This window comes from Lacerta agilis, chromosome 8 (genome assembly GCF_009819535.1).
Source record: "Lacerta agilis isolate rLacAgi1 chromosome 8, rLacAgi1.pri, whole genome shotgun sequence".
NCBI classification, from domain to species: Eukaryota; Metazoa; Chordata; class Lepidosauria; order Squamata; family Lacertidae; genus Lacerta; species Lacerta agilis.
This window is the reverse complement of record NC_046319.1, coordinates 80,084,665-80,098,358: the sequence shown is the minus strand read 5'-3', so window position 1 is coordinate 80,098,358 and position 13,694 is coordinate 80,084,665. Positions and strand designations below refer to the sequence as shown.

General features: G+C 40.0%; 1 protein-coding gene across 1 annotated transcript in view; it reads left to right on the top strand.

Annotated features, from left to right (window-relative positions):
- LOC117052081 overlaps positions 1 to 11,731 on the top strand; it is a 48,292-nt gene extending 36,561 nt beyond the window's left edge. The window contains 9 exon segments of the mRNA XM_033158805.1: positions 635 to 784; positions 7,869 to 7,960; positions 7,963 to 8,026; positions 8,830 to 9,011; positions 10,456 to 10,542; positions 10,544 to 10,598; positions 10,735 to 10,922; positions 11,251 to 11,392; positions 11,472 to 11,731. Of these exon segments, the coding sequence (XP_033014696.1) occupies positions 635 to 784; positions 7,869 to 7,960; positions 7,963 to 8,026; positions 8,830 to 9,011; positions 10,456 to 10,542; positions 10,544 to 10,598; positions 10,735 to 10,922; positions 11,251 to 11,392; positions 11,472 to 11,653 (1,142 nt within the window). The 3' untranslated portion in view covers positions 11,654 to 11,731.
- The last annotated feature ends 1,963 nt before the right edge of the window (positions 11,732 to 13,694 follow it).

The following is a 13,694-nucleotide window of genomic DNA, read 5'->3' as shown; positions in this document are numbered from 1 at the left end:
TTGTTATATCCAGTTTAACTGAGGAAGTAAATGTGTCTGGCGGAGTCTCTATTTTGGAGGTGGGGGGGGGAATCTCCATCACTGTGTGTTTTCAGCCACATTCCCACTGAAGTGCACATTCTCCTGCTCCTCCTTCCCTTTAATAATACATTTATTGTCAATGTACAACCTGTGTACAATGAAAGTAACTGAGCCTCCCTCCCCCTCACATAAACACTCAGTCCTCATTGCACTCTGTGTGCTTGTAGCACAACCACCAACTCCGAAAGTCATTATTTTCTGTTCAGCAGCCTAACAGCCCACGGACAGAAACGGTTTTTTAGCCTGTTGGTATGACTGGTGAAATGAAATAAATTTTATTACGGTCGAAGACCAGCTCTGTATGAACTGGTGATACTTCTATATCTCCTGCCCAAGGGTAGAAAATTAAGAGGGTCCTGGCCGGGGTTGTGAATCATCTCTGATAATTTTTCTCGCTCTCCTAAGGCATTGATCCCTTGTGATGTCTCTAGCGGGCTGAGGGGACAGCCCATGAGATCATGTGCTGTGTTCACCACCCTCTGTAAAGACTTTCTGTCCGTGGCTGTCAAGTCAGCGTACAACACTGTGATACAACTCCTCCTTTGCTTCTCAGGGGTTGCCTTCTGTAACTGGGAACGGGCCAAACCACTACGCCGATTCCTCCATCATGACGCTGAGGAATTTTGGGATGGGAAGAGATCTGTCGAAGAGCGGATCCTGGAGGAGATCCACTTCCTGCTGGAAACCCTGAGGGCAACAAAAAGTGAGCACATTTTTGGCATCTTCCAGAAATGTGGCATGTTGTTGTTGTTGTGTTCAGTCATTCAGTCATGTCTGACTCTTTGTGACCCCATGGACCAGAGCACGCTAGGCACCCCTACCTCCACTGCCTCCCGCAGTTTGGCCGAATTCATGCCAGTAGCTTTGAGAACACTGTCCAACCATCTCATCCTCTGTGGTCCCCTTCTCCTTGTGCCCTCCATCTTTCCCAACATCAGGGTCTTTTCCAGGGAGTCTTCTCTTCTCATGAGGTGGCCAAAGTACTGGAGCCTCAACTTCAGGATCTGAAATGTGGCAGAATGGCTTACAAATATAGAAACTGTTGACGGTTAACTGAGAATTTGAATTGCTGATAAACTGAAACTTCCGGAGCAGCGCTCTTAGCAGATGGTGGAGGACTGCGCTCCTGCTATCTCGAGGCAGTCCTGTGTCGGAGTGGAAGAAAGGGGGCGGCTGGAGACGTATGTTTCCCCCGAAAAACCCCAGGGGGGGGGATCCTGGGACAAGGCTCACAGCAGTGCGTAAAAGGGGTTTTCCGAAAATCCCAGAATGCAAACAGGGAGAGAAACAAGAAACTGGGAAAACCCCTGCGTTAAAGAGCGAAACCTCCCCCCGACACAAACGTCTCAGAAACCCGGCAAGAAAGCGCTGAGCTTCCCACAAACATAAATCTGAAACTTGATACGCTCCTTCCAGCTCAGTGGGAGATAAACCTTAAATTAACCAAAGAGCTTCTACTAGATAGTAAGAAGCTAATTGGAAGGAAGGATGCAATTGAAAATCTGCACAAAGATAACAGAATAGAAAGCTAAAAATAAGGGAACGTCCCATGCAGTACTGAAAAAGTCTGTTTATATCTTCACAAGGGGAAATAAAGTGCATTTTAAACTTACTGGAAGGAAACTTAGGACGCCGAAGAAACATTCGCTAGGCGTCTGCAGGAGGCAGGAGCAGTGGATAAAGTCTCAGAGGGGCAGAGAAGAGGACAGAGAGAAGGCTTGAGTGCTTGGAAATTGCGGAGGCTGGAAGGGGCTGTTTGGCCGAGAGGAAAGAGGCTAGAAGGCTGAGGACTCAGCAAAGAGAAGGCGGCCATAGTGGAAGAAAAAGGCAACCCTCAGGAGGGAAAAAGAAATCAAAGAGGTTACAAAGAACTAAAGAGAGAAGAGAGCCCATTGGGAGTTGGAGAGGAAGAAAAGAGAAGGGTGACACCTAGAGGGAAGAGACAAAATAAATAAAGAAAAGGATATCAAGCGCCATCTATAGGGCAGCCAAGAAATCTCACCCAGTTTTGAATCCAAAGAGATGAATGCACATTAAAGGAAGGGAAATGCCCAGAATAGAATAAAACGCTTAGATATAAATTAAGTGATCCGTGAGAAAGGATAATTGAGAGACAGATTAACAAATGGGTTCAAGAAAAAACCTAACAACATCAGGTGCGGCAGCTGCACATAATCAAGCCAGGAGAACATCAATAATGGAAAATGAAGGCATGACTGACACAAAGGAACTGCTACAAGCACTGGAAAGAATGGAAAGAACCTAGGATATAAGATAAACGCTCTTGATGGGAATATCAAGACATTAGATGGAAAGTTGAAAATATGGGTAATAAAATAGAAAAAAAAACTCGACGCTGATAGTGGAGTTGACGGAGCAAATGAACCAATTGCAGTCAAGAGCAAAGAGATGGAAAAAAGTGGTACTAGAAGTAAAGAACAAAGTGCAAAAGCAGGAAGACGCCACGAAAAAATTGCAGACAGAACAGAAAGAAGTGAAGAGAGTGCAAGAAAGATGCAGAAAGTAAATGTAGGAATTGAGGAAAAATTCAGAAGAGATCTTGGATGCTATTGACGTATCAGAGATGAGGCAGAAAGAAATGACGATCCGCCTCAAAGGAATTAAAGAGGAGTAAAGAAGAAGACATTACAATGATATTGAGGAAGGAATTGGCCAATTGGCTTGAAGTGGAGGAGGAGGAATTAATATTGGACATTGATAAGATATTCCGGATCAGAAATAGTAAAGGGAAAAATAAGAAAGGACCTGGAGACTGTTTGATGTTTCTGATTCCAGGCGACTGAGAGATAAAATTTTAATGACTTGTTGGACTAACCCATTATGTATTGAAGGTAAAGTGATTGAAATTGTGAACGAAATTCCACCGCCTGTTGAAAAAGAGAGGAAACTACAGGTTTCTGTCTTCAGCGCTAAAGAAAAAAAATATTCTGTTTCGGTGGGAATTTCCCGAAGGACTGACCTTCACATATAAGGGAAGAAAGAGAACTTTTAAATCGGTGGAAGAGACAACCAGGTTTTTGGAAGAAACACTGGGAGGAGTTGGAGGGAGAAAAGCCTCAGAAGTGAGAGACGAGTACTCAAGCTGGATTCTAAAATTCTCTTTTTTTCTTTTTCATTTTTTAAATTCTTGTATTTTTTATCTTTTGCTTTCTTGGTGGAACCTGATTTTGGTTCCTCTTTTCCTCTTCTTTTCAACCGCCTGGTTTGCTTTTTAGGTGGTCTTGTGTAAGAGGGAGTTGGAAATTCTGAATAGATTAAGTAGAAATCTGAACTTGATGGATCTTAAGTGTATATCATGGAATATAATGGTCTAAATAGTAAATTGAAGAGGAATAAGGTAAATGTGTATTGAGAAAGGGAAATGGGATGTTATGTGCCTACAAGAGACTCATATTTCAAAAGATCATTTAAGGGTCTTAGAAAATAAAAAGCTGGGACTGGAATTCACAGCATCGCAGCAGAAAAAGAAGAGAGGGGTGGTAATTTATGTAAAGCCCAAATTAAATCCCCAATTAATCTTCCAAGATGAGGAAGGGAGAGTGGTGGGGGTAGAAATCCAGGTTATGCAAGAAAAGATATTGTTGATAGGAGTCTACGCACCAAATAATAATAAAGTGGAATTTTATAGAAAATTAGAGGAGAAGTTATGGGAATTTGAAAATGATAACATGATATTAATGGGAGACCTAAATGGTGTGACTTCTATTGTACTGGATAGAACTGAAAGAGCAGAGGTAACAATTCAGGAAAACTCCCATTGTCCTTTTCCAATTGACTGAAATTTAGACCTGTATGATACCTGGAGATTGAAACATCCCCACGAGAGAGACGTCACATACTTTCGGAAGCAAAAAAAAAATCCGGGGGGAGAATAGATTCCATTTGGATATCTAAAAGACTGACTTTAAAATTGGTAAATGCGAAATTTTGAACAATCTGTTTCAGATCATAACCCGGTTATGATAAGGATGAAACTTAACCAAACAAACTAAAGGGAGATGGAGGCTGAATGACGATATCTGGAGAGATGTGCAAAATGTGGAAAGTGTAAAGGGAAAATGAAAGAATTTTTTGAGCTAAATGAAAAAGAAGGCACTGAGGGGGAAATAGTATGGGACGCGAGTAAGGCTTTTCTGAGAGGGATTGGAATGCATTAATGGGGAAAATAAAGAGGGAAAAAGAAAAAAAGTGTTACAGAAATTAATAAACAGATTATGGAAGATTGAAAAAGAGATAGTTCAAAACCCAAAACGAGGAGTTAGTGCAAAGCCTGAAATTCTACATCACATCTGGCGATTCAAATTACAAAGGAGGTTGAAAATAAGATAAAATGGACTAAACAAAAATATTTTGAAGCAGCAAACAAGCCTGGGAAAATGTTATCATGGCTAACAAAGGAAAAATCAGCTGAAAGAGTGATAAATAAGATTGTAGAGGAGGAAAGGAGATATCGGACCCCGAACAGATAAAAAGAGAAATTTAGGAATTTATATAAAAATTATATGAATCGGAACACAAAGAGAAGATAAAATTAAAAAATACCTAGAAGAAAACAAAATTCCAAAGGTGGAAGGGGTGGAATTTAATAACTTAAACCGAGAGATAGAGATAAAGGTAATAAGAAATGTTATAAGAAAATGAAAGTGGGAAAATCACCCGGCCCTGATGGAATAACAATAAGTTACTATAAGAAAGTGGAAGATTTAATAAGCCCTAAACTTAAAAAATCATGAATGATGTATTAACAAAAGGAACAATACCAGATTCGTGGCATGAGGCGATAATAACTTTACTACCTAAACCCGGGACAGATCAAAGAGAGATTAAAAACTATAGACCAATTTCTTTATTAAACGTTGATTATAAGATCTTTGCGGGGGTAATGGCGAACAGGCTGAAACATATTTGAATAAAATAATAGGTACTGATCAGAATGGTTTTCTCACAGGTCGACAGATTAAAACAACACAGAATAGTGATTGACTTAATAGAAATATTGAAATGAAACCTGGTAAAAAAGTGGCCCTCTTTCTGAGTGGATTCTGAAAAGAAAAACTTTCAATAGTGTAGACTGGAATTTTATTAAATGTGCCATGGAAAGTATGGAAATAAAAGGAAATTTTCTGACAGGGATTAAAGCTATATATGAAAACCAAAAAGCCCGATTAATAATTAATAATGAAATTACGGAAGAATTTGAGATAGAAAGAGGTACGAGGCAAGGTTGCCCACTGTCCCCGCTATTATTTATAGCCGCATTAGACCATTTATTTGTGTAATAAAAGAAAGAGTCTACAATAAAAAGGGATTCAGTATGTAAAAGAAATTATAAAATCAAAGCATATGCGGATGATGTAGTGATTAGCACAGAAGACCCTCAAGAAGGAATACAATGAAGCCTTAAATAGAGTAAAAGAATTCGGAGAGGTGTCGGATTTAAGTTGATAAAGAAAAATCAAAACTATTAGTTAAAAACATGGGGGGGAAAGAACAAGAGGAATTAGAAAGAGTAACAGGGCTAAAAATGTTAGTAAAGTTAAATATCTGGGGATTTGGATTTCTAATAAAAATACTAATTATTTCAAAGATAACTATATTAGAAAATGGAAGAGGATAAAAGGAGACTTAACCAAATGGGGGAATTAAAATTATCTATGTGGGGCAGAATATCTATGATTAAAATGAGCGATCCTTCCAAAAATGCTCTTTTGTTTCAAAATGTTCCAATTATTATAGGCACTAAATGTTTCAAAGAATGGGAGAGGGATTTATCGAAATTTATATGGGAAGGTTAAGAAACCAGAGTCAGATTTAAATTATTAAAAGAATCAAGAGAAAGAGGAGGATTTGGAGTACCAGATCTTAGAGTTTATTTTGATTCAGCAAGCTTAGTCTGGCTAAAGGACTGGATGCTACTAAAAGATACTGAATTATTACACTCGAAGGGTAGGATAAAATATATGGGTGGCATGGCTACCTGGGTTATGAATAAAGTTAAAGTACATAGAGGTTCAATAACCATGCAGTAAGGAAGGCTCTGATGGGCGTGTGGGAAAGAAATAAGGCCTATATTATGAATAAAACTCCTTGGTGGCTGTCACCATTAGAATCCCAGTCTGGACATAGGGGGAATATGGAAAATAATTGGTTACAATATAAAGACCTGGTGGAAAGGAAAATTGGACATCCCGAAATTAAAAAATTTGAGGAGTTAAGACAAAGATGTATGAGCTGGCTTGAATATTATCAAATCAAAACAACATTGATAAAGATAAAAAAACAAGGGTTTTGAAGAAGAAGCATCGAGCTGGGAGAAAGAAATATTATTAGCAACCATAGAAATATTTCTAAAATATACAAGTTGGGAACAGGAGGTTATGCAAGGAATGAAGAAAAAAGTAAAGCTATAAAGAGATGGAACAGATCTAGGACATGAAATAGAATAGGCGAAATGGGAAAAAGTATGGGCTAAAACGATCAACGTTACAGCATGTTATTTAATCAAAGAAAATCTGATGAAAATGCACCATAGATGGTACCTATCTCCAGAAAGGTTAGCTAAAATAAATAAAAACAATCAAAACAAATGTTGGAAATGTCAAAAAGAAAAAGGATCCTTCTATCATATGTGGTGGGTATGCCCAGAAATTGTAAAATACTGGAACATGGTGCATGAAGAATTGAAAAAAATATTTAAGATCAATATTAATAGACACCGAAGCATATTTACTAGGGATATTAAATGAGGAGATACCGAGGGATAAAACTACTGTCTATTTATACAACCACGGCCACGGCAAGAACAGTGCTGGCAAGATATTGGAAAGAGAAACTTGTACCCTCCCGGGAAGAATGGCTCTGTAAAGTATGTCAATATTTAGAACTGGCAAAATTACAGATACAGTAAGAGGTAAACCTAGAAGTTTAGTTAAAAATGAGTGGGAATGTTTGAATGAATACCTTAAAAAACAAGGATCAAATCGACAATCTGGTTAAGTTTAGAGTGAAAGAAATTTGTGAAGAAAGGAAAGAAAGTAGGAAGAGTTATTTGAATTAAAATTAAGAAAGATGAAAGATAGGAAAAATATTTAAAACAGACGGAACGATGAATCTGAAGCAAAGTACTGTATGGAAGGTGGAAGTCACTGTATAGACTATTTGTATAGATTATTTGTGTAGAATTGTAGCAATGCAGGGAGGGATATAGGAAAGGGAAAAAAGTTGAATAATGTGTAATTAGAATTAACTATTTTTTTTTGTTCCTCTGCTTGTGTTTCTCTTGCATTGGTAGAAGCTACTTACGTGACTATACACTTAGTCTTACCCTTTTTCCCTTCTCTTTTTTCTTTATTTTTTTTCCTTTCCTCCTTTTCAACTTTTTGTGGTTTCTATTTTTGTTGTTTTTGTTTTGTTTGTTTGTTTGTTTTTATCTTTTGTTGTTGTTGTTATTCTTTTGTATTTGTACCTACGAAAGGTTTTTAAATTTGTTGTGAAATTGTTAAATCTAAATAAAGTTCACAAAAAACCTGAATCATTTGGTTGAATTTTGATGATGTTTCATGAGTTTTTACAGTAAGTATATCATTGTGGTTTTAATGCTTATACTCTTCTAATTAATATTCTGTAAGTTCACCTTGAGAGCTTTAGATGAACGGTGAGGGAGAAATAGGCACATGAAAGAAAACACCATTAAAGACTGGATTGATTCACAAAGGATAGTCTTGATTTGGTCCAGGGTTGAGTGACTTGGGGGTCTCTCTTTCTAGGTGAACCCTTTGACCCCACTTTTGTCCTGAGCCGCTCAGTGTCCAACATCATCAGCTCCATCGCCTTTGGCAACCGCTTTGAATACGAAGAATCCGGAGTTTCTCATCCATGCTCCGCGCTATGCTGGAAACCTTCCAGTGTACTTCCACCTCTTGGGACAGGTAAATTGGAGGGGAAGGGGAGGACTTCCGTCATGAGTTTGTGAAGAATGCAATTTCTCTTATATACTCAAGGCATGTGTGCAGAAACAGCCAGCTCTGTGTGGGGCTCTGTCATTACCCCCAAAGACCAGCAGTGGTCAAGACACAGAGTTAGGAGCTGCAGCATCACCAGCTAAGGAGCTAGCTCACATTCAGGGGTCTGAGTGAGCCTGAACAATCTTCCATACGCAGCAGAAACTAAGCTCTCCACAAGTGGGCAGAACCTGGGAAAGCTTAAAAAATGGTTTTGATATTTGTTGGAGAAAGCGTCTCACTCTGAGCTCTCCGTGGTACTGCATCTCTTTATCTGCCTTGCTCTTTGGTCAGCTCTGCCCGGAGCAAGTTTACAATGTTGCTTCAACCAGAGCGAATTTTAGATTGAGGCACTGAAGCTGCTGGCTTTGTAAGCAATTCCTCCACACCTCCTGATTCTTCCTCCATATTGCCTTCCTTGTCACTCAAAGAGGAGAAGTCAGGCCCTGAGGTTTTGTCTGTGATGAGTTTATGGCTTATTCAGCACCAAGTTCTATCTGGGTGAAGTCAGGAGTTCCCTCTGTCTGTTCTTCTTGGAGAGACACTTCTCCAGTCTCCCTTCTTTTCAAGCCTCATGTTTTCCCCAAACCTTTCATGATAACGAGGAACCAAGGGAGGGTGGAACTCCAGATTCTGCCTGCCCCCAAAATCAATCTCAAGTCACTTTGTTCAATATCTGTTCTCTCTCTTCCTCCTGATAACTCTGGATTCCTCCAAACCCGACACACACAGCTCTACGACATGTTCTCAGGCATAATGCAGCACTTCCCTGGCCCACAAGATAAAACCTTCAAGAAGCTGTTGGGCCTGAAGAAGTTTATTACAAAGAAGGCAATAATGAACAAAGAAACCCTGACCCCAACAATCCTCGGGATTTTATTGATTTGCTTCCTAGTGAAAATGCAGCAGGTAAGATTATGTTCTTCTAAGTACTATGATCAATTTCTGTGTAAGGAAACTATATAGACCCTTTTCCTTCCTTCCTTCCTTCCTTCCTCCTTCCTTCCTTCCTTCCTCTTTCTTTTAAAATAAATCTTTGTTTAATTAAAATACATATATATATATATATATACATTCATATATACATACATAAAGATAAAACGATTAAGAAGAAGAGAGAGAGAGAGTAAAAGAAAGAAAACACACCAAAAAAGAAATTTGCATTATTATACAATCGCTGATTAAATTTCTAAATAAAAGACTTCCAATTCTTCTCATTGTACTTGTATTGTTATTTCCATTTAACGCACAGCCTTCTATTACCCTTATTTATCTTCGTGTACTCTAGTAAATTAACATTTACACATTGTGTTTTACAAGGATCAATTTAATTCTGCAAGGAGCTTGTTACTTGTACAGTATGTTTTTAAGTAATCTTTGAATATTTTCCTCTCCTTGTATACTTTCTGATTGGAAAGCCCTCTTACTTTCCCCGTCATCTTTGCCAGTTGTAGGTATTCAATCATAAGAGTCTGCGATTCTATTATCGTGGGTACTGTTTCATTTTTCCAATTTCTTACCACTAATATTCTGACTACTGTAGTTCCATACATAAACAATGGTCTTATATCTTTTCTGATTTCCGCTGTCATTCTTCCTAGGAGGAAGGCTTCCGGCCTTTTTCCAAATGTAAATCTATATAATTTTTTTGAATTCATTGTAGAATTTATCCCAAAATTCTCTGTTCCACCACATGTATAAGTATGACCCTGTCTCTTTTTACATCTCCAGCAGATTGGTGATCTGCCTTTACAGATTTTCACAAGTTTTCCTGGAGTGAGATACCATTTATAAATCATTTTCATTATGTTCTCCCTAAGGTTATAGCACGCCGTGAATTTTATGGATGGCTATAAAAGAGGATTCGACACATTGATGAGGAGAGTTCTATTGAAGGCTACTGGCCAGGATTGCTATGCCCTGCTCTCCGCAGTTGGTTGCAACCATGCTTCTGAATTGGTGGAAACTACGGGAGGGGAGAGGGCTCCTGTGCTTGAACCCTCCTTCCCAGTGGGCCTCCGGTTGCCTGCTGTGAGAACAGGATGCTGGACTAGATTGGCCTGATTCAGCATGCACTTCTCCTTTTCCCCTATAGCCTCTCTGCACAAAAGGACTGTGTGACTCCTCCCTCCCTCCCACTCCACCCAACCCTCTGTTTCCCACACAATCATTGGGCTGCTTTTCAGCACTCCACGACTGTCCCTTCCCCCTCATTGGATTGAGCATGACATCACTGCAGCTCAGCCAATCAGTAGGGGAGAGAGAGCTTCATAGACAGAAGGCAGTCAGATTGTAGCCTATCCCAAAATATAATCTGTGAAACATCCTCTTTCCCCTTTTTTCTTCTTGCTAGGAAAAGGAAAACCCAAACTCAGAGTTCTTCCTAGAAAATTTGGTTTGTACGACAGCTAACATCTTCTTTGCTGGAACAGAAACAGTCAAGCACCACCTTGCGCTATGGCATTCTGCTTCTGCTGAAATACCCGGAGATTGAAGGTGAATGTGGAAGCAGGTGAAAAGGAGGGTGGAGAGATGTCTTTGTTTTTGCAAGTTATGTACTGGGGATTCTTGTTTAGCTCCCCAGAAGGGGCAAATGGACACTTTTTGTCACATCCTGTTGATTTCTCAACAGAGAAGATCCACAAAGAGATTGAACGTGTGATTGGCCTGAATCGCATTCCCAACATGGATGACCGTCCCCTGATGCCCTACACGGATGCGGTGATCCACGAGATCCAGAGATTTACTGACATGATTCCCTTGGGGGTAGCAAGACGTGTGACCCGTGATACCAAGTTCCGTGGATACACCATTCCCAAGGTAATGTGGTTTCATTCATTCCTGAGCCTTAGACTCCACCCTTCAGTACAATTTCCAGACATGTTTTGTGGGGGCCAGCAAATTCCCCTTCCCTTCTCATCAGGAAGAACTCTTTGAGGGCATGAGCTTTTGGACTGTGGAAAGGGCTCCCTCAGAAGGGGGTGGAATCTCTTTCCATCAAGGTTTTTCATCAGAGGTTGGGTGGCCATCTGTCATGGATGCTTTAGTTGAGATTTCATCATTACAGGTAGTTGTACTAGATGGCCCACAGGGTCCTTTCCAGCTCTACAATTCCATGATTCTAAGATCCTCTCCCTCTCTTGTTCAGGGGACCGAAGTCTTCCCTGTGCTTGGATCTGTGCTGAGAGACCCCAAATATTTTGAAAGACCAGATGTGTTTGACCCCCAGCATTTCCTGGATGAGAACGGGCAGTTCAAGAAGAATAAGGCTTTTATGCCATTCTCCATCGGTGAGTGAGTCCCCTTCCCTTTCCAATCCATTTATAACGGCACCCTGAAAGCCTGTTTCACCTTCCTCCTCTTTCCTAGGGAAACGCTATTGCTTTGGGGAGCACCTCGCTCGGATGGAGATCTTCCTCATCCTCACCAGCATCCTGCAGAAGTTCCGCTTCAAATCTCCCATCCCACCTGAAAAGATCAACATCTCTCCCATGCTGGTTGGCTTTGCCACCCTTCCGCATTTCTATGAAATGTGTGCCATTCCCTTCTGAAGGTGGTCAGGTGTCTTGGAGAAGCAGAACCCCATCGTCACCCACCTTGGCCACCCAAAAGCACACACACACACACACACACACACACACATATCTAATGTCCACACCACCATAATTTTTACAATGACAATGTTTAACATTTTCCCATTTTCTGGAATTACTTCTTTGTCTACATGTTTAGTATCTTGCTGCCTTATTTCTTGTGAATGTTCATTTTTTCTGCTGCACGCCTAATTGAGGAATCTCCAAGATCAAATGTTTTGTCTTTATTCTCTATTCTCTTCTTCTACCTGCACTTCTATTTATAAGGCATACCCGAACCACAGCTGTAAAATCATCCCACAAAATTCTAGTGTCATCCGCTGTTCCCATGTTGTGAATAAAGAGATCGCAGATTTCACTTTGGAGCTGTCCTTTCACTCCACTTTCTTGTAGAACAGCTGACTCCACCCTCCATGTTATGCCCTCTGGCTGTTTGCGGTATTTTTAACATAATATTTATTTTAAAAATTTCCAATCAAACCAAATTATACATTCTAAATTATATACATTATCCAATAATCAAACAGACCCAATGTAATGCCTAATTATAAATTATTATTATTATTATTATTATTATTATTATTATTATTATTATTATTTAGCTGACTTCCCATGCTTCGAGATCAGAGTGAATCCTAATCAACTCAAAGTTCTTCTGCATTTCAGAATATTACAATTCCCTTAATACATTATATTGTTAATCCTTCATTATTTTCAACAACCTCTGCGTTCATTCTGCAAGTGGGTTTAAGTCCAAATAAAATGTTTTTGTGTGGATTTTATGTCTTTGTTATTCTTCTTCTTTATAGTCCAAATCTGTAGTCCAGGATTCCCCTCTGCAAATTCACATCCTCTCTTCACAAACTGGTGTTTCTGCCAAATCAGCCCAGGAGCCTTCCACTGCTGGCAGCTGCCATATCGACACACAGTCCAGACAAAATCAGACCATGGTGTCTGCACAATGTTGTTCCTTAACCAGCTGCTATCCAAACATTAGCTTTCCTGGGGGGGGGAGTGTTACCAAGTAAACTGGAGGTACAAGTATCGAAAAATAAAATGTTAGAGGCTTAAACACACACCCCCATAGCAATATAATTTGATTCTGCTAGCTGGTCAGTCTACTAGTAATAGTACCACTGTATTCCGCTCTGGTCAGACCTCACCTGGAATACTGTGTCCAGTTCTGGGCACCACAGTTCAAGAAGGATACTGCCAAGGTGGAACGTGTCCAGAGGAGGGCAACCAAAATGGTCAACGGCCTGGAAACGATGCCTTATGAGGAACGGCTTAGGGAGCTGGGTATGTTTAGCCTGGAGAAGAGAAAGTTAAGGTGTGATATGATAGCCATGTTCAAATATATAAAGGATGTCATGTAGAGGAGGGAGAAAGGTTGTCTTTTGCTGCTCCAGAGAAGCGGACACGGGGCAATGGATTCAAACTACAAGAAAGAAGATTCCACCTAAACATTAGGAAGAACTTCCTGACAGTAAGAGCTCTTGGACAGTGGAATTTGCTGCCAAGGAGTGTGGTGGAGTCTCCTTCTTTGGAGGTCCTTAAGCGGAGGCTTGACAGCCATCTGTCAGGAATGCTTTGATGGTGTTTCCTGCTTGGCAGGGGGTTGGACTGGATGGCCCTTGGGGTCTCTTCCAACTCTAGGATTCTATGATTCTACTTTCGGTTTCACTCCTGACTCCTTGCTGAATTAATAGTGCGCCACAAACCTCCCAAGCAGATATCCAAAGTTCTTTGGCGTTTCTCCAGTTGTTGCTGAGGTGTCTCTTGTATTCCAGTATAAGAATTCAGGGAGTCTTTTGATCTTCTTCCAGGAAACCAAGAGTCAAAGGCCTTGATTTTCCTTTTTTTGCAGTCATTTCCACACATAGTAATTATTAGAGTTATTAAAACCTTATTATATCCACAAATGCAATTTTTTTTAGACTCACTTGCTTTCATAAGTCCGGTAGTCGTTCCTTAAAGAAGGAAATCACCAAGTGTAATC